Raw genomic sequence first — 20,511 nt, 5'->3', positions numbered from 1 at the left:
ACTTCTATAGGTGCTTGGCAGCATTAAAATTAGTTTTGCTGCTCAGGGAGAGCGATCCATGGGAGAGCATGTGGCTGATGAGTCCAACCACCAGCTAACCACACAAATAAAGTGGCGATATAAGCTGTGGAATACCAACAATTCTAGCAGAGCAGACAATTGACCTGCTCAAGAAATAGTTCTTCTGCGTTGATATTTCATGGGAGACTCTACAGTACACAACCCAGGCTCTGATATGCGTGCTGGTCTGCTGTGTCCTCCAAAACACAGTAAGCATGAAAACATAGCTATAGGAATATGGAGTCTGTCTCAGGATGAGGAAGAGACAGGAATCCTTCGTCTCTGATATGCTGATGTACTGTCAAGGAACGCATTCTCAGACTCCATTTCTAACAAACCTGTCTCACTGACCACTGTGGCCTCACAACTCCCTCAGTGCATCTATCCCAAATGCCTCATCAGTCCCCTTGACCAGTATCCAACAATAAGGGCCTCCCACACAAATATTCTCACTAACATTTTAAGCTGAGAAAAATCACATCCAATTATAGAAGTAGAAGTGAGCTGTACATCTTGAGTAACCCCTTAGTGCCTGCCTTTGCCTGTGCAAGTGTTCCTTTACTGCCTCAGACTGAAAGATGGCTGGAGGGAGGCTGGCTCCAATTGACACACTTGAGCCAGATTATGTCTCAAGGCCTCAGTTTGGACTGTATCACCTCGGCATAATTCTCCTTTGTCTGGACTGACTGCCCGGCAGACATCAGCAAGGGCACTGACAAAGTGGTGTTGGTAAGAACAAACATACTGTCATTTTGAAGCGGGGTAGCAAGATTTTGCCCTATGGGGCTGCTCCACACGGCTGTAGCTTTGCAATCCTAACTCTAAACTCTATGTGATGCCCTGGGCCACACTGCAGCTTGACAACAACAAAAGGCAGGCATACTAATGCATCTTGGTGGGCAGCTCATCAACATTCTCCTGAGTGATGTATCACAGATCTTACCTGAGTCATCTATACCCAGAACCCAGCCGCAACGTCACTCTCTGGTGAACAGGTGCACAGATTATTGTTTGCCCCAAGCCTGGCTGTAGCCTGCTCATGCCCAATGACTAACTGTTCAGGAGTGTCTAAGAGATGCACAATGGCAATATCTGAGCTGGAGGCTGAGAGTGTCAAATTAGGTGATAGCGTTTCCTCAACAGTGACATGGAGTTGCTCACCTTCTTCCTCTTGGAAATGGTCTACCTGCTCAGGTTGTAGTTCTCGGGAATCTGAAAGTATAAAAATAGAAAGAGAAAGTTAGTGTCAGGAAGCAAGCACAAATAGAAGTAGCGCAAAAAAGAATGTGAACACACTGACAGCCCAAAGATGGTGAGACAGGGATTCTTTAATCCACTGGCATCTGGTCATTATGACAGAGATAGTAGAAACTGGAGAATCTGAGATAACAAGGTGTAGAGCTGGATGAACACAGCAGGCCAAGCTGCATCAGAGGAGCAGGAAGGCTGATGTTTCGGGCCGAGACCCTTCTTTAGAAATGGGGGTGGGGAAGGTGTTCTGAAATAAATAGCGAGAGCAGGGGAGGTGGATAGAAGATGGATAGAGGAGAAGATAGGTGGAGACAAGACAGACAGGTCAAAGAGGTGGGATGGAGCCTGTAAAGGTGAGTATAGGTGTGGAATTATGGAGGGGATAGGTCAGTCCAGGGAGGACAGACAGGTCAAGGGGGCAGAATGAGGTTAGTAGGTAGGAGATATGGGTGGGGCTTGAAGTGGGAGGAGGGGATAGGTGGGAGGAGGGGATAGGTGGGAGGAAGACAGGTTAGGGAGGCAGGGACAAACTGGGCTGGTTTTGGGATGCTGTTGGAGGAGGGGAAATTTTGAAGCTTGTGAAGTCCACATTGATACCATTGGGCTACGATGTTCCCAAGCGGAATATGAGTAACTGTTCCTGCAACCTTCAGGTGGCATCGTTGTGGCACTGCAGGAGGCCCAGGATGAACATGTCGACTGAGGAATGGGAGGGGGAGTTGGAATGGTTCGCGACTGGGAGGTGCAGTTGTTTAGTGCAAACCGAGCATGGGTGTTCTGCAAAGCGGTCCCTAAGCCTCAGCTTAGTTTCCCCAATGTAGAGGAGGCCACAAAGGGAACAGCAGATGCAGTATACCACATTGGCAGATGTATCAGTGAACATTCACTTGTTATGGAAAGTCTTGAGGCCCGGGATGGGAGTGAGGGGGGAGGAGTAGGGGCAAGTGTAGCACTTCCTGTGGTTGCCGGGGAAAGTGCCAGCGTGGTGGGGCTGGAGGGGACTGTGAAGTGGACAAGTGAGTCCTGGAGAGAGTGGTCTCTCCGGAAGGCAGAGACAAGGGTGGGGATGGAAAATTGTCTTTGGAGGTGGGGTCGGATTGCAGATGGCGGAAGTGTTGGAGGATGATGCGTTGGATTTGGAGGTTGGTGGGGTGGTACGTGAGGACAAGGGGTATTCTGTTTTGGTTGTTATTGCGGGGAGGGGTGTGAGGGATGAGTTGCGGGAAATGCGGGAGACACGGTCGAGGGCGTTCTCGACCATTGCGGGGGGGGATGTTGCGGTCCTTGAATAACGAGGACATTTGAGATATATGAGGGTGGAATGCCTCATCCTGGGAGCAGATGCGGCAGAGGCGAAGGAATTGGGAACAGGGGATGGCATTTTTGCAGGAAGATGGGTGAGAGGAGGAATATTTTAGGTAGCTGTGGGTTTGAAATGGATATCGTTTTCCAGATGGTTGCCAGAGATGAAAACAGAGAGGTCCAGGAAGGTGAGAGAGGTATCAGAGAAGGTGAACTTGAGGTTGGGGTGGAAGGTGTTAGTGAAGTGGATGAACCGTTCAAGCTCCTTGTGGGAACACGAGGTGGCGCCGATACAGTCATCAATGTAACGGAGGAAGAGGTGGGGTTTGGGGCCTGTGTAGATGCGGAAGAGGGACTGTTCCACGTAACCTACCAAGAGGCAGGCATAGCTGGGGCCCATGTGGGTGCCCATGGCCACCCCCTTTGTCTGTAGGAAGTGGGAGGAATTGGAAGAGAACTTGTTGAGGGTGAGGACGAGTCCGGCTAGGCGGATGAGGGTGTCAGTGGAGGGGGACTGGTCGGGTCTGCGGGACAGGAAGAAGCAGAGGGCCTTTAGGCCATCTGCATGGGGAATGTAGGTGTATAGGGACTGGACGTCCATGGTAAAGATGATGTGTTGGGAACTGGGGAATTGGAAATTTTGGAGGAGGTGGAGGGCGTGGGTGATGTCACAGACATAGATAGGGAGTTCCTGGACCAAGGGGGAGAAAATGGAGTTAAGACAGGTGGAGATACGTTCAGTGGGGCAGGAGCAGGCGGAGATAATGGGTTGACCAGGGCTGTCCGCTTTGTGGATTTTGCGAAGGAGATAGAAGCGGGCGGTGCGGGGTTGGGGAACGATAAGGTTGGAGCCCCACCACACCTGGCACTTTTTCCTGCAACAGCAGGATGTGCTACACCTACCCCTACACCTCCCCCCTCACCCCATCCCAGGCTCCAAGAAGATTTTCCACATCAAGCAAATGTTCACCTGCACATCTGCTAATGTGGTATATTGTACCCACTGTACCCGTTGTGGCCTCCTCTACATTGGGGAAACCAAACTGAGGCTTGGGGACCACTCTGCAGAACACCTATGCTCGGTTGCACTAAACAACTGCACCTCCCAGTCACGAACCATTTCAACTCCCCCCTCCCATTCCTCAGACGACAAGTCTATCCTGGGCCTCCTGCAGTGCCACAACGATGCCACCCGAAGGTTGCAGGAACAGTGCCTCATATTCTGCTTGGGAACCCTGCAACCCAATGGTATCAATGTGGACTTCACAAGCTTCAAAATCTCCCCTTCCCCCAACAGCATCCCAAAACCAGCCCAGTATGTCCCCACCTCCCTAACCTGTCCTTCTTCCAACCTATCCCCTCCTCCCACCTCAAGCCCCAACCCCATCTCCTACCTACTAACCTCATCCCACCCCCTTGACCTGTCCGTCCTCCCTGGACTGACCTATCCCCTCCCTACCTCCCCACCTATACTCACCTCTACTGGCTCCATCCCCGCCTTTTTGACTTGTCTGTCTCCTCTCCACCTATCTTCTCCTCTATCCATCTTCTATCCGCCACCCCCTCTCTCCCTATTTATTTCAAAACCTCCATACCCTCCCCCATTTCTGAAGAAGGGTAAAGGCCCGAAACGTCAGCTTTCCTGCTTCTCTGATGCTGCTTGCCCTGCTGTGCTCATCCAGCTCTTCACCTTGTTATCTCTGGTCATTACGACAGGCAGGAAGATTATGGCTAGACAAAGAACTATGTACAATATCTACATGGAATGATCATTTGGGTAACATTTGACTGAGGAATTCCTTTGACTGCCTGCTTCCTCTTTCCATCAACCCTCTGCCCACTAGAGATGCCTTTTTTTGCCAATGAGAGACCATTTCACTAATCCAGCTGCCCTCCTTTACTGTTGCCTCCTATTTGTGGAGGTCCTTGCTTAGCTCCCTTGTCCTACATTTTCCTAACCAACCTGTTCAGAGGTGTTATTGTACACCTCTGGAGCAGAAAGGAGTTGAACCCAGGACTCCTGGTCCAGAAGCAGCGGCACTACTACTGCACCACACCAGTACTCTCACTTCCCTTGCTAAATGCCTTCCCTCTATCATTGTCACCAGCTGCTGCTGGAGGTTTCATGACAGGAAGAATATAGGAATGTACAAAAGGTGTTCAGCCCTTTAGACTGTTGAGCTTAATTCTCAGATTTAGGAGATGATCACAGCTGAAACTCACTCCAATTACCCACTTTTGGCACATAATCCTCAATAGCTTTTGGTAATGCAAATCTCTCAATCTCAGACAGCCACACCATAAGAAATTGAATGACTTCATTCAGCTACTCAAGTTCAACGCATGTGATATCTGTGATATTATGATATCTGCTCCCACACCAACCTCTCACTCTGCTTAATAGTCCACACCACAACTGAATAGCAAGTACCAGTCCCTGGAACAAAGGATGTACAACTAACATCCAGATACTTTACTTCACTCTTACACATCTTCCAGACTCACACATTCCATATTGCCTCCACAAACCCCCATTATAAAGCTGTAGCTACATAACAGTGCTACACAATCTCTGACATTCTCCCTGCTCTCTTGCGGACCAAGGTGGCACAAAATAGAAGAAGCAGAAAAAAAATCAAAGGTGGGCACAAATCACTGCATCTCCTGTGGCCTGGACATTAAAGTGGTTCTCCAGGCCAACCTGTGGCATTGAACATTGGTGGGAACATTAAAGTTGACACCAGGTCACTGCCTTCTGCAACTTCTCAACTCCCACCATAGGGGACCACCCAGAGACAGAAAAAGACACACCTTGTTGAGTTTTTTATCTTTCGTTCATCAGGACAATTTATACAAATACCAATTCAAGGAGAAAACCAATATTTCTACTGCATGAGAGCAGCATGTTGATTGGTTAGCAAGCAGACTCTGACTGGTGGAGGCATTGCTGTGGATGGTGTCCCCATTAATGCTGATTAACAGTTAAAGAACAAAGAACAGTACAGCACACAAAGAGATCCCTTGATCCACCAAGCCAGCACTGACACATGACACCCTCCTGAACTAAAAATCTTTCTCCGCTATGCGGTCCATATCACTCTATTCCCTGCCTATCAGGCATTTGTCAAGATGCCTCTTAAACACTGCTATTGTGTCTGCTTCTATCACCTCCACTGGCAACATATTCCAGGCACCTACCATCCTCTATGTAAAAGGCTTGCCTTAATATCTCCTTCAAACTTCTCCCTTTTACATTAAATTTATGTTCCCTTGTAATTGACATTTGTAGTCTGGGAAAAAGACACCAACTACCCATGCCTCTCAATTTTGTAAACTTCCATCAGATCGCCCATCATTCTTCATCAACATTCAAGTGAAAAACAAACTAAGTTTGTCCACTCTCTCCTCACAGCTATCACCTTCCAGACTAGGTAATATCCTTCTCTGTACCTTCTCCAAAGTCTCCACATCCTTTTGGTAGTCTGGCAATCAGAACTATATGCAATATTGCAAATGTGGCAGAACTAATGTTCTAAACAGCTGCAACATAACTATTAATATGTACTATATTATAAAGAGCTCACATATTTCCAAATACCTTCTGATCTCTCATTATTGTAAGTATTTTTGAGACATAGTTACAGCCTAACATACTGTTACAGTATAACATTCTTACCTCCATTTATTACATTGGTTACAATAATGTTCAAATCCTGTGTATCATGTAGAAGACTGTTTTTAAGCCCCTTAGCTGAAGTTACTAAATCACTTTCATCCTCTTCAAAAGATGCCAAATACTGCTGAACTTCATCTCCTTAATAATAAGAAAAAAAGGTGCAAGATTTAAAACAATTAATTTATCGATGAAGACAAAACTAAAACATTTCCACAGACTAATACAAAAGAAGGAGTACCCAGGATGCTGCAAATTTGAAGTAAAAACAGAAAATGTTGGAGAGTTGTCAGCAGGTCGAACAGTATCTATGAAGCAAGAGACAGTTAACAGGCTGAATTTTACGAGAAATGCAGGACGGTGACATTGGGTTAAAAAGCAGGTCCTGAGACCACAATTGCCAGCAGCGAAACCTGCTCAACAACTTTATCAAAGACTGCCTACTGGCCAATTGCAAAGTACAGCAGCGAGCACCCTTCTGGACATCCCGGCTGGTAGATAAGGAAGTGTGAGCCCAGTCTCTCTAGACACTGGGATCATTTCTTTTGCAACCAAAATTCAACTCTGGTGCTTAAATGGCTCTGCTTGTGCCTTTCCTGGACATTGGGGTTTGAGTTACTGTCAGTCATCTCTTCTGAGGATACACAATGAGTCATCATCTTTTTCTCTTTTCAGTGTGAATATTTAAATAGTGGACCTACTTCTCATGGGGGTTTATTGCATGCTACAGATCACAAGGAAGGATGGCAGCATGGTTCCTGACGGTGCCAGATCAATTATAGAACTAGCAACTCCAACGCTTCAACAGCGCTACGAGAAGAGTGGTCACTGTTGAGGTCTATATGACAACATGTACCTCAAGCAGGTTAGTGAGAAAAAAAACCCCAAATCTTGGCCAAATCAAGGGTGGAGTGAAAACTCCTCTCATTGTGGTATTGGGACCACTACCAGTTGCCTACATTTTGGCTTTTGTGGCCTCACCCACAACTGTGGCAGGAGGGGCATTACATGCTCCACACAAACACAGGGAGGGCTTGCCCCACCATCAGCAAACTTCCATCAGCATTATAAGAAGGCCCTATTTGTGGTTTTAATAACATATGCCTCCAATCCTCTCTGCATCTGGTCCCTCTGCCAGTAAAGTGTCCCAGCATGTCGATCCAGCCTGGCTGCCTGTGAAACAGAAACTGCCTGATCACAGAGCAGTAATTAGAAAACATTTAGGACATTGAAAGTGTTTTTGTTTGAGGGTTGTAGGTGTTGCTGGCTGACCAGCATTTCTTGCCCATCCCTAGTTGCCCTTGAGGTGGTGGTGGTGAACTGCCCTTCTTGAACCATTACAGTCCCCCTGCTGTGGGTTGACCCACAAACTGTTAGGGAGGGAATTCCAGGATTTTGATCCAGCAACAGTGAAGGAACACCGATATATTTCCAAGCTAAGATGGTGAGTGGCTTTGAGGAGAACTGGAAGGTGGTGGTATTCCCATGTACCTGCTGTCCTTGTCCTACTAGACGGAAGTAGCTTTAGTAAATTTCTGCAGTGCATCTTGCAGACAGTACACACTGCTGCTACTGAGCGTTAGTGGTGGAGGCAGTGGATGCCTGTGGGTGTCGTGCCAAATGCTTTGTCCTGGATGGTGTCAAGCTTTTGAGTGTTGAAGCTGCACACATCCGGGCAAGTTGGGGATTTCATCACTCTCCTGACTCATGCCTTTTAGATGGTGGTCAGGCTTTTAGTGGGGGGAGGGCAGGACATAAGTTACTCACCAGAAAATTCCTAGCTTCTAACCTGCTCTTGTAGCCAGTGCGTCCGGTTGAGTTTCTGGTCAATGGTTAACCCACCCCCTTCCCCACCTCAGATGTTGATACTGAAGGATTCAGTGATGGTCAAGGGGCGGTGATTAGATTGTCTCTTATTGGGGTGGTCATAGTCTGGCATTTGTGTTGTGTGAATATTACATCTCACCTTAACCACACCCCATGCCACTCCATGTCCACTCTACCTTCACTCACCTGCAATGACCTCTCATATCTTCCACTTTGACACATGTTGCTATCCACCTCCATGCCAAGTATGCATATTCATTATGCCATTTCACTAGTGTGCAATTTTTACAGAACCAATGAATCCTATTGTAATAATAGCTTTTGTGGGATTGCTTATAAAAAGTATTCAATCATAATATTCCTTTAAAATGTGTTACCGTTGGTATAACCAAATAAAAATTTGATTAGTGAGACATTTAAGATATCAACAGTAGCTAATATAAACATTTGACACTTCTTTATCTTGTACAAATAAACACTGAGCCATTGACAAAGGAGATCTCATTTAAAAAAAACATTATGAACCTGTCAATTTTCTCTGCACTCTCTTAACAAATTCATTTGCATGATATTTTTATGAAAATCTATGGGCCTGATTTGAGTTCCTAAAGTTTTAAGAAAAGATGTTGCATATTTTCTGATGTATTCCTTTGTTTCCTGTGCCCTTCTCTATTACATATAATAGGCAATTCATTCAACATTGACTTTGCAGGTGATATATTCCAAACTCCAAATTCTGTACGATGAGTAAGAGTCACCTTCTTCCCACTTCCTCGAACACCTCCATGATGGTGAAAGAGCAATTTCAAATTCGCCTTATCATGAATCATGCTCTACTATGAACAAATGTGTCTGCATTGAGCAATTTATATGTAGTGAGCCAAATAATTATCTGAAGACAGAAACTTCACATCAGAACCAAAAGATGTTGTCAGCCACTGCTCATCCCCACTCTGTGTTCATGGTCTTGTCCTCTCTCTCTGCCTGATCATGATGTTATCCCCATGCCAATCAATCATTCACCACACAATGTCTGCCCTCCCACAACTTGCACAGATTTCAGCTCAGTGCTGGAATTAACAGTTTCTAAAGGTCACAAACAGCAGCTTGCAGTAAAATGACAGATTAAGATCCACAGCTCATTAATTTTATGGAAATGAATTCCAAAGCCCAACTTCCAGTGAGCCTTAGCCTGCTGCGTTTGGGAGGTAATTTGGGCGTGACATTGATATTATGTTGGTTTCCAGAGCTGCACAGATTTATCCTTTGAAATTCCTATGCAATACCTTCAGAAGGAGATTTGAACCAGTCTTCTTGAAACTTCATCAGAAACATTTGCAGATACTAAATACAGAAGTGATTGTAAAAACCAATTCACTGCATAGCTTCACAGTTCTATTTACTGTTCAGTTGCCCTTACCATGATGAAGATTTTAAGCTTACCTTTTTCCATGATGTTGTAAAACTAGATCTACAGGCCAGGGACAGCAATTTTCTGCAAAAGTCTTTTTCAGTAGGTCGGTCCTTATTGTCTGGAACAGTAGAAATACTGTTAAATCTCATTGGGGTAGTGTGTGGAAATCAAGCCCTGATGTTCCAATAGTCAAAATGGAAATTAAAGATTTTATAAAAGTAAGCAAAATGCCCCTATCTTTTACCTACCTTTGAGACCCAGGTTGATAGAAAGCACAGACCATGTTTCTGTACTTAACAATGTTATTTATTTCAGATAAGTAGATTCTAGCTACAGGTAAACAATTATGAAATGTCCGCCTATAACTTCGCTAGTTAAAGGTCTAATCCCTTTATAAAATAATCCTACGCACAATTACAGATCAACTGGCACAAAACAGCATGGGCATCATAGGCAGAGGAAAAGACTGGGAAGGCATATCAATGGTCCTTGCCCACAATGTTCACTTAGATGATCCCTTTGGCTTGTCAGGACCTGTTCTTACACCTCCTTTTCCAGGTACTTTCACTTGCTTACAGAAGAAACAGGGTGATTAGTTCAGGCTTAAAAATTCTCTGACTTATTTGTGAACAGACACAGCTTACAGCAACTGATGAGGGGAAATAAACTGGCTGTCTTCAAGCCTGAAACCTTTTTATTGCTGCAGAAAGAAAGTCAATTGCTTTCTTTTCAGAAGATCGATGACTCATGCCCAAACACATACCCATAAGCTATTCCACTACCTCTGACCAATCACAAATTTGTTGACAATTGTTCACCATTCCCCAGACCAATCAGCTACATATTACCAGCTGAATCTCCATTTATACACAGTTCCAGTCTGTCTGCAATTAGTCTTTCCCCACTACTTCAACAAACAGCATAAACAGCACTTGTATTGAGTGTCATGTAGCCTGCTTTCAAAAAGTACAGCAACTCTTTGTATGATCTTTGTTTTAAAACAGCCTTTTTCTCATTTCAGTTCACAGTCAAAAATACAACAAAAAAGTTATGATCTTTACGATACATGGATATTTTTCCAAATATTTGTAGAGTTGCTGGACCACTGCCAGCATTTTACAAGAGAAGTTATATTCAAATATGCAATGTCCACTATTGAAGTCCACACCCAAAGCACCTACAGCAGGATTATCTTCACCGATCATACTAAATATTCACATAATGTTCATGCTACACATGTGCAAGGCAATGACCATCACCAATAAGAGGCAATCTAACCACTGCCCCTTGATATTCAAGACTATTACTATGACCAAATCCCCCATTATCACACATCCAGGGTTACTATTAACTAGAAACTCAGTTGATATAAATTCAGAGGTTACAAACATAGGTCAGAGGTTAGGATTACTCTGGTGAGTAACTCATCTCCTAAGTCCCAGAGCCTGTCTACCATTTACAAGGCACAAGTCAGGAGTGTGATAGAATGCTCCCCACTTGCCTAGATGGGTACAACTTCATCAACATTCAAGAAGTTTGACTCCATCTGAACGAAGTAGCTCACTTGATTAGCAATACATCCACGAGCATCCACTCACTCCACCACTGATGCTCAGTAGCAGTGGTGAATACTATCTACAAGATGCATGGCAGAAATTCACCGAAGGTCCTGAGACAACATCTTCCAAACTCACAGCCACTTCCATCTCGAACTTCCATAGAAATTAATCCCTACATTGTGGAAAGAGGCCATTCAGCCCGTCACATCTGCATTGACCTTTCAAAGAATATCTCACCCTATCCCTGTAACTCTGCATTTTACCATGGCTAACCCAACTTGTCTACAATCCCTGGACACCATGGAGCAATTTAGCATGGCCAATCCCCCAATCTGCACATCTTTGGACTGTGAGAGGAAGCTAGATCACCCAGCAAAAACCCATGCAGACACAAGGAGAACATGCAAACTTCACACAGTTACCCAAGGCTGGAATTGAACCCAGGTCCATGGTCCTGTGAAGCAGCAGTATTAACCACTGAGCTACCATGCTGCCCCACCACACTTTTTAAAAGGACAAGGGCAACTAATACCTGCAAGTTCCTCTCCAAGCCACTCTCCATCCTGACTTAGACTTATATCATCATTGTTTCAGAATTGCTGGGTCAAATTCTGGAACTCTCAGATTTGTTGTTCAATCTGGAGCACAAGGGCTGCAGCAATTCAAGAAGGCAACTCACCAACACCTTCTCAAGGGCAACTAGGGATGGGCTGTAAATGCCTGCCAACCGGTGACAGTCCCGTCCTGCAAGTGAATAAAAAACAAATTAAGATATTGGAAATGGTTTTCAACTGCATAAAAGCAGAAGAATTGAACTGATTGACCAATCTATACCTTGCCTAATTTTACTTCCCATCAAATTCAACCAGGATTATTCTTACACACTGGAAAGGCTTTTCCTTCATTCATCAAAACCAGAAGAGCTAAAGTTACGAACACAACCCGTTATTAAACATTCCATATTTATTAATTGAGTTCAGTTTTCACTACCTGTCACAGTGAAATTCAAACCTTGCCCCAAGATCAATTGCTAGCTCTAGTTCAACGACAATCCCACCACCTCTCAAAAAATTCAAGATAAATGTATATGTACTGGTCCATACATTGATATTATAAGTAATATTTTAGGTAACTTGTCTTCATAACTAGGAAATTATTTAAATGGAGAGAGATTACAGAATAGATAGGGACAAAGGGAGCTCAGTGTTTTAGTATATCAATCACAAAAGATTTGTATACAGTAACAACAGCTGAGATTTATTACAAATAGAATGGAATGTAAAAGTAGGGATATTTTCCTACAACTAATTCCATGGATGAGCAGTGTATTTGGATAAGGTGCCTGAACTCAATTGAAGTTTCAAGTAATGAGGTTAATCTCATTGAAACGTACAAATGACTGAGGGACTCGGTAGGGTGACTGTGAGAAGCTTGTCTAATCTTGTGGGAAAGACCACTGGTGGCACTATTTAAAAATAAGGGTTTTCCATTTAAGAAAGAAATGGGGGGGGATTGTTCACTCAGAAAGTTGAGAGTCTGTAAAATCCTCTTCCTTTGAAAGGAGAATTGCAGGGTCACCGACCCTTTTTTAAAACTGAGTTACATAGGTTATTTACGAACAAGGGAGTTAACAGGTTTAGGTGTAGGCAGGGAACTGAAGCCACAATCAAATTAGCTTTTGTTATGATACTGGCAGATCCCAAAGAGAAACTATCTTGTTTTCTTTTCACTCACAGGGATGAGGGTGTGGTGGCTATGCCAGCATTTATTGCCTATCCCTAAATCCACTCAAGAAGGCTGTAAAAGGAGTCTTCCTAAACAGCTGCATCCTTGGGATGATAAAATATCTACCATACTGCTAGAAGGAACTTTTAGGCTCTTGGCCCAGCAACTCTGAAGGAACGGCAATATTCCAAATCAGGATGCTGTGTAATTGAAAGGAATTTGCACCTTGCATCCGTATCAAATAAAAGGATCATGGAGGCAGCCAAACACAGCTGCGTCCCTATGGCAATGCCTTGACTAATCAGAATCTACCAGTCTGGTCAGAGAGTTTAAATTGCTGCATCTCCAAACCAATAAATGCCCAACTACTCAGCATCCTCTTCTTATTCTGTGTAAAATGCTATCCCTTTTCTCAACTATTCCTGCATCATAAGATTAGATTAGATTAGATTCCCTAGAGTGTGGAAACAGGCCCTTCGGCCCAACAAATCCACACTGCCCTTTGAAGCATTCCAACGAGACCCATTCCCCTATAACCCACACACACCCTGGGCAATTTAACATGGTCGATCCACCTAGCCTGCACATCTTTGGACTATGGGAGGAAACCGGAGCACCCGAAGGAAACCCACGCAGACATGGGGAGAACGTGCAAACTCCACACAGACAGTCGCCCGAGGCTGGAATCGAACCTGGGTCCCTGGCGCTGTGAGGCTGCAGTGCTAACCACTGAGCCACCGTGCTGCCCATCATAGGCTGCAAGATAGAAGTCTGAATTCCTAGTTGCCTTTTACCAATACTTAAAAACACAACCTATTTTTCCCGCATCTTAGAACTAAGTTTTAATATACTATGAGGCTTCATCACACCATTATCCAATCAGACAGTAAATAGGCTTATGGGTTGAATGACCTATTCTGTTCCTTACTCGTCTATTCATATATTCAATAAAAGGAAAGATTATTTTCAGTAGTTAGAGTCAGTAATAAATACTCATCAATTGAAAGTTGTCACATAATGTGAGGAGAGTGATCAGGAAGAATTTTTTTTGTGAAGTTGTTACAACAAGCAAGAGCTATGCACAACATTCAAGAAGAGGCAATTGCATTTTCTACAAAAAAGTAGACAATCATTTTGAGCAGGCAAAGATCCAGGAGAAATCATAGACTCATAGAATGACACAGCATGGAAACAAGCCCTTTGGCCCAAACTGGTCCATGCTGCCCATGGTGCCCACTCAGCTAGCTGCGCATTTGGTCCATATCCCTCAAAACCCTTCCCATCCACATATTATCCAAAAGTTTTTTTAAAATGTTGCTATTGTACCTGCCTCAACCACTTTGTCCAGCAGCCCATTCCATGTACGCACCAGTCTCTGCATGAAGAAGTTTAAGGAGGACCTCAGGTCCTCCTTAAACCTATCCCCTCTCATTTTAAACCTAAGCCCCCTAGTTTTTCAAATCCTAGCCCTGGGAAAAGCGCTATATGCATTCATCCTATCTATGCCTCTCATGATTTTCTACACCTCAATAAGGTCGCCCCTCATTTTCCTACGTTCCAAGGAATGAAGTCCTATCCTGGTCATCCTCTCCCTATAATTCAGGCCTACCTGTCCTGGCAACTTCCTCGTAAATCTTTACACACTTTCCACTACCCCTGTGGCACACCACTAGTCACAGGTTTCCACTGTGAGAAACAATCATCAACCATCACTCTCTGCTTCCTACCACTGAGCCAGTTTTGAATCCAATTAACTAGCTCCCCCTGGATCCCATGTCACTTAACCTTCATGACTAGCCTGCCATGCAAGACCTTGAGAAAGGCCTTACTAAAGTCCATATAGACAACATCCACTGCCCTACCCTTATCTATCCTCTTGGTTACCTCTTCAAAATACTCTAAAAGATTTGTTAGATATTTGTCTTCCGTGCACAAATCCTAATCAGACTATTCCTAACCAGACCTTGACTATCCAAATGTTGGTTGATCCTGTCCCTCAGTATCCTCTCCAATAACTTGCCTACCATTGATATCAGGCTCACTGACCTGTAATTCCCTGGCTTGTCTTTGCTACCTTTCTTAAGTGAAACCCAAGATGACTAGAAGAAGTGTAGGAGCTTTTTGCTGTTCTGATCTCCCTCTTAAACAATGGAACAACATTAGCTATCCTCCAGTCTTCCGGAACTTCACCGGTGGCTAACGATGAACCAAAAATCTCTGTTAAGGGCCTCTGCAATTTCTTCCCAGACCCACAACATCCAAGGATGGACTTGATCAGGCCTGATGTGATCTAAGGCTGAAAACACCTCATCCCTGGTAATGTGTATGCAGTCTAAAACATCACCACTTGTTTCCCTTATTTCCTTAGCATCCATAATTTTCTCCTCAGGAAACACTGAGGAGAATATTCATTAAAGGTCTCCCCCATCTCCTGTGGTTCCACACATAGATGGCCATTCTGATCTTTGAGGGGACCTATTCTCTCCCTAGCCTTTTTACTCTTAACAGGGCTATAAAACCTCTTGGGATTATTGTTAACCTTATCTGCCAGATCCATCTCATATTCTCTTTTTGCTGTTCTGATCTCCCTCTTAAGCATGCTCCTACACTTCTTCTAGTCATCTTGGGTTTCACTTGAGCCCAATAGATCAAACCCAATGTATGCCTTTTTTTTTCCTGACCAGAGCCTCGCTATCCCTCATCAGCCAGTGATCCCTAATCCTTCACCCTAATGGGACATACCATCCCTGGAATCTTGATCTCACGTGTGTGTGTGTGTGTGTGTGTGTGTGTGTGTGTGTGTGTGTACATGCACGTGCAAACATGTGCGTAGGTGGGGGGGTGGGGTTTAGAAAGCCACCACCTTCATCATTCCTCCATGAAATGCCCAGTCCCCTCGATCATGTACCGATTGCTTTTGATCAAGGGGACTTCAACCCCAACTTGACAAGCAACTAGCACAGTCTGACCTGTTTGACCTGTTATGCAAGCCTCATAGTGATAGGATTGCTTGCAGATGGGTTTATCCCACTGCGGGCAGAATGAGGCTCGTAAAGAGTCCTTATTTGGTAGCAGGGCAGGAAGACTAACAACAGACCTTTCTGCTAAGAGATTAATTATGGTGGAGGTAGGTTCAGATATAATGCTACCCTGCCTATTTAAGTGCCCTGCCCACCTCTAGTTCCACCCCCACTGAGTACGCAAGATTCTGCTAGCACTTGAGAACTTCAGTCCTCTTACATCAGATTACCTGTGCCTGGAAAATTATAATTCATGAGGGAAGCATCAGGTTTTCATCCCAACAAATTAACTTTATCTCCTACAAGTATGTTGGTCCAGATGTTGAACGTATCAACTCACAAAGCACCCACATTCAAATCCAATTCAAAGAATGCAGGAAGAGTTTTGGTCTGACGGGTTTGTGCTCACTAAGATTAGCAAATGTTGGCATCAGGCAATTCCATATCAGGTGCATCATCTTGCATGCTGAGTAATGATTCCTTTACTCTGTCCCAATTGTACACCACAATTCCAGAACACTACATACTACTATATTACTTCTTACACTGGGGTTGTCAGACTTTCCAGGAGGTGCACAAAATAACTTAAAAGTATTCGGTGGCAGATGAAAAAGGAGTACATCCATTGCCTCATTTAGGAGGGACTGCATTAGATTCCCCAATGAGAAGAAGACACACTCACCTCACTCATCTGTAAATATCATCTTTAAGAATGTATTAAAAGGCAATTTACATGCAGCATTTCATATTATGAGCATTATATAATTTAGTGAATGGAATCCATGATGACTGAACAACATGAAAAGAAATTCTTAAACCAAAAATGTTCAAGAACGATTCGTCCATAACACTTGCCATGTTTGACCATTTCCTGCACTTGTTTTTGAATGAGAAGAACAGACGGTATTGGGCAAAATGGATCCTTGGAGAAATGTAAAAAAAACTGCTGTAGCTTTGACAAATACTCAAAACAGAATCTAGTTTGGCTCAGAGTTATAAAAAGCTGCAAATACAAACCATTCTGCATTTAAATGGGTCCAGGCATGATGCATCGGCATCTTACTTCAAAACTTTGACACAAGTCACTTATAAAAGGTTTTAAAGTATATCCAATGGCAAAATTGCTTTGCCTGATTAGTTCAAATCGTCAGCTTGCAAAAAACTATCGTGACGAATGGAAAAACACTACTAAATCTAAATAAACACAATAGGATACAAATTGCAACAATGTTTTAAATTACTTACCCACCATTGTCCCCTTATTGGAATGTCAGCAGTGCTGTTATCCTAATGTTTGTACTATCTACACTTATGGGAACTGCCATTGTAAATTACCTTGAAAATGTGCGTAAATAATAAATACATAAAATCACAGATGACTTTCAGAAGACCACCAATGCTGCATTGCGTTTGCATTGGTTTCATTATCCCAAAGGGCCACATTTTTCTGCTCTTCCCAATAGGCCTTTATAAATTTTATTTCTTCAATTATTTATCAAATGTCTTTCAACAGTTTCTACTGAAAACAGTTTTCAGACACTGTACTGCAGATTAGAATGAAGTATTTGCAGTTCACCAACCAAAGTCATCGACACTTTTACCAATTTCAGGCGCTATTAATGGGCAGTCAGGTCCAAACAGTCTGAACAGTACTACAGTATCTCCAATAATCCATGGCTGATTGTGAAGAAAAATTGCATCCACCAAATTAACAGCCTCTATTCTTCACATGCCCCAGATAAAAATTGACAGACTCAGCAACATTTGACAGTATTGGAGACAGGGTTCCAAACATTCCCTCCTCATAGTCAAGGCCTCTCAGTCCTTATTCCAATCTGACACACTGGAAAACTACAAAAGCCATTTGTCACAGGTGGATTTCACAGATCTCACTTTAAGAAAGAGAAGATCTTCAATCCAACTAACTCAATGATTCACAATAATACCTTGGCACATTTTGAATACGTCAAAACTCTAAGCATTTACACCATAGAAACACAGTAGTTTATTCTTAAAAATTATGAAACATTTTAAACCATCAGCCCTTCTGGAAACATGGGCAATCTCAGAAGCGGGTGTGAACTATACTGAAGGGACAGCTTTTAGGAGCTTTTGTGAAATTCTTTCTAAGTTTTTGCTAGTTATCCAAGTTTTTAGAGATTGTTTGAACACTTTCATCCCAAACTCTTAATGGAGTTCCACTGATCTCTTGGCCTAGCTGCAGCAGAAGACTAAGATAATATTGTTATGGCATTTCCCTAGAAATCCTAATTAGACCTTAAAACAGTAGAAGACCTGTGCAATTTTAGGATTATTGGGCAGCATTTTGTAGGGGAGCAGACAAATCATGCTAAACACTAAAATGTCAATTTCTAACCAAAGCAAAGATGCCTGCAGTGATATTATGCTGCAGCTAGTGTCAATAAGGGCCAAGTGAGAGACAGTCCCACCCTTCAGGGCTGCTGGAGATCAGCATTGGACACTGCTTGGATTGCACGCAGGCCTGGGATGAAAGTCCCAATCTATTCCTAGAGTGAGGTGAGTCAGAGGTAGTAAGTAGAAGAGAGGGAGGGGCAGCTTAAAGATACAGTAAGTGAAATCTGATAGATTCCAAAGCACAGGTAGAGAAGAAACAAGTGAAATACTACCTTCTGGGAAGATGCCCAGTGCATTAAGTGCACCCCAACAAAAACTAATTCCCATCCTTCAAGTCTCTTTAAAATTGGATTACCCATTTCCACCAACTGCATGAAAGTAAAATTATTTATCATTACTAAATTATTTATTTACATATGATGATTGGGCTGTCAACTTTGGTGCCAGCCCACCCAGGTGTAAATAGGATGAATTCATGGACGCAAGTGAATATGTTGATCTGGTCACCTACCATATTTTACCCGTACCATTACTGAAAATACCCCAGCAGAAACATGCAAAATTTAATCCATGAACTATTTAGCAACTTAACTTCATACAATTTTATATCAAACCATGCTTATGCCTTGTAGCTTTAAGAGCAGGTTAGAGGCTGGGAATTCCACAATGAGTAATTTGTCTCCTAATTCTCTAAAGCCTGCGAATCAGCTACAAGATGAAATACTCTCTATTTGTTCAGTGAGTGCTGCTACAAGCTTTTGAGGCCTGACACAATCCAAAGAGAGCAACAGTCTTGATTAGCAACCCATTACCACTTTCAATTCCTCCACTAAACCAAAGCACAAAGACAGAAGTGTGTACCATCTGCAGCAACTTGCTAAACCTCCTACAAAGCATTTCCCAAAACTGTGAACTCTACCACCTAGAAAAACAAAGGCAGCAGATGCATTGGAACACCACCTTGCAAGGTGCACTTCATCCTGACTATTTTGCAGCTTCTTCACTGTTGCTGGGTCCAACATCCTGGAACTCCCACCCTCATGGCAAACCCACACTTCACGGACTGCATTGTTCCAAAAGACCAGAACGATCACCAGAGGTCAGTTCGCTCAGCTGGTTAGGCAGCTAGTTTGCAACATGTAGTGACACCAAACAGAAAAAGCTCAATTTCTGGCAAAGGTCACCATTAAGGCCTACCACTTCTCAACTTGGTTGAGGTGTGGGTTGCACAGGTTTAATGCTGTTGTTGATATCTAACAAGGGAGCAAACCAAGGTCACTTTCTCAAGGTCAATTAGGTATATGCATTAAGTGCTGACCTTGCTATGCTACTCACATGCGAAGAAAAATGTCTGTTCGTAGTCAATAATCTTTAACTCACCTATTTCTATTAATTATATGTATGTACACTAAGAAGCATGGCTCATGCCCTATCTTAATTTGTGAATTTGTTATTTTAAATTATAGCAAGTTTGAACACGTCATAAGAAAACAAAAGGAAAATTACCATATCCTAAGTAGCTCGATAAATATCTTGAAGTAAAATGTCTTCAAAGAAGCAAGGCACAGCAAATTCTGAAGTATTTCCTTATGCTTTTGATACTTTTGATAAATGCAAGGCTCGACTTTGGTTTGATCTGTGGTGTTGACTCTTTATAATTGTTCATGCTATAAAGATTACATATTAACTGCAAACTTATAAGCGTGGGTTCAGTGTATTTGTGTCATAAGTAGATTACATGCCCTTTTCAACAATAAAGTTTCATCAAATATTTGCTCATAAAGTCAGTATAGACTGTTGGCAATCACTAAACATGTTTAGAAAATTAAGGTTGCCTGATGAAAATCCATCATGTCATTTGGACACATTCTCAATTTCGGAAGTTAGCAAGATTTTTCTTAACAGCAATGCATTAATTATCAGAAAGAACTGATCCACAATGTTATGCTTAATATTGTCCTTAACATCTGTAATTAGTAATTTGAAGAGAAAGTTGTGTGAGACATATGTCATCAGCAAGCATTAGTAAATGATTTGTCCATGTTTAATGCTGTATTAAAAACTCCCAGCAATTTGGAGAACAAAAGATGGCTATCAAAGGTTACCAGAGCTGGACTTTCATTGGGAGACACATTGTGACTGGCTTTGAGGGAGGAGAGGACAGAGTCAAAGGAAGCCAAAGATTTGTCTGCGCTGCCAGCTGCTTCTCCATTTTATGGTGCATGGGTAGACACATGAGGTTGGATTTTACACATTCCATGGGCATGATTGAGGCAGGAGTGGCACATTAAATGTGTCAGATAG

General features: G+C 43.1%; 1 protein-coding gene across 4 annotated transcripts in view; it reads right to left on the bottom strand.

Annotated features, from left to right (window-relative positions):
- The window catches only part of LOC125457872 (NLR family CARD domain-containing protein 3-like), a 46,048-nt gene extending 26,223 nt beyond the window's left edge, over positions 1 to 19,825 (bottom strand). For 2 of the 4 annotated variants that reach the window (XM_048542587.2, XM_048542591.2), the window contains exons 1-5: positions 19,714 to 19,825; positions 11,766 to 11,830; positions 9,557 to 9,645; positions 6,290 to 6,427; positions 1,222 to 1,272 (exon numbers count right to left, since the gene is read on the bottom strand). In XM_048542587.2, the coding sequence (XP_048398544.2) occupies positions 1,222 to 1,272; positions 6,290 to 6,427; positions 9,557 to 9,566 (199 nt within the window). In that variant the 5' untranslated portion in view covers positions 9,567 to 9,645; positions 11,766 to 11,830; positions 19,714 to 19,825. The other 2 variants (XM_048542588.2, XM_048542589.2) reach the window with 2 other exon arrangements.
- Between the last annotated feature and the right edge of the window lie 686 nt (positions 19,826 to 20,511).

The sequence above is a fragment of the Stegostoma tigrinum genome, chromosome 14, assembly GCF_030684315.1.
Source record: "Stegostoma tigrinum isolate sSteTig4 chromosome 14, sSteTig4.hap1, whole genome shotgun sequence".
Classification (NCBI taxonomy): domain Eukaryota; kingdom Metazoa; phylum Chordata; class Chondrichthyes; order Orectolobiformes; family Stegostomatidae; genus Stegostoma; species Stegostoma tigrinum.
This window is presented reverse-complemented; position numbering and strand designations above follow the sequence as displayed.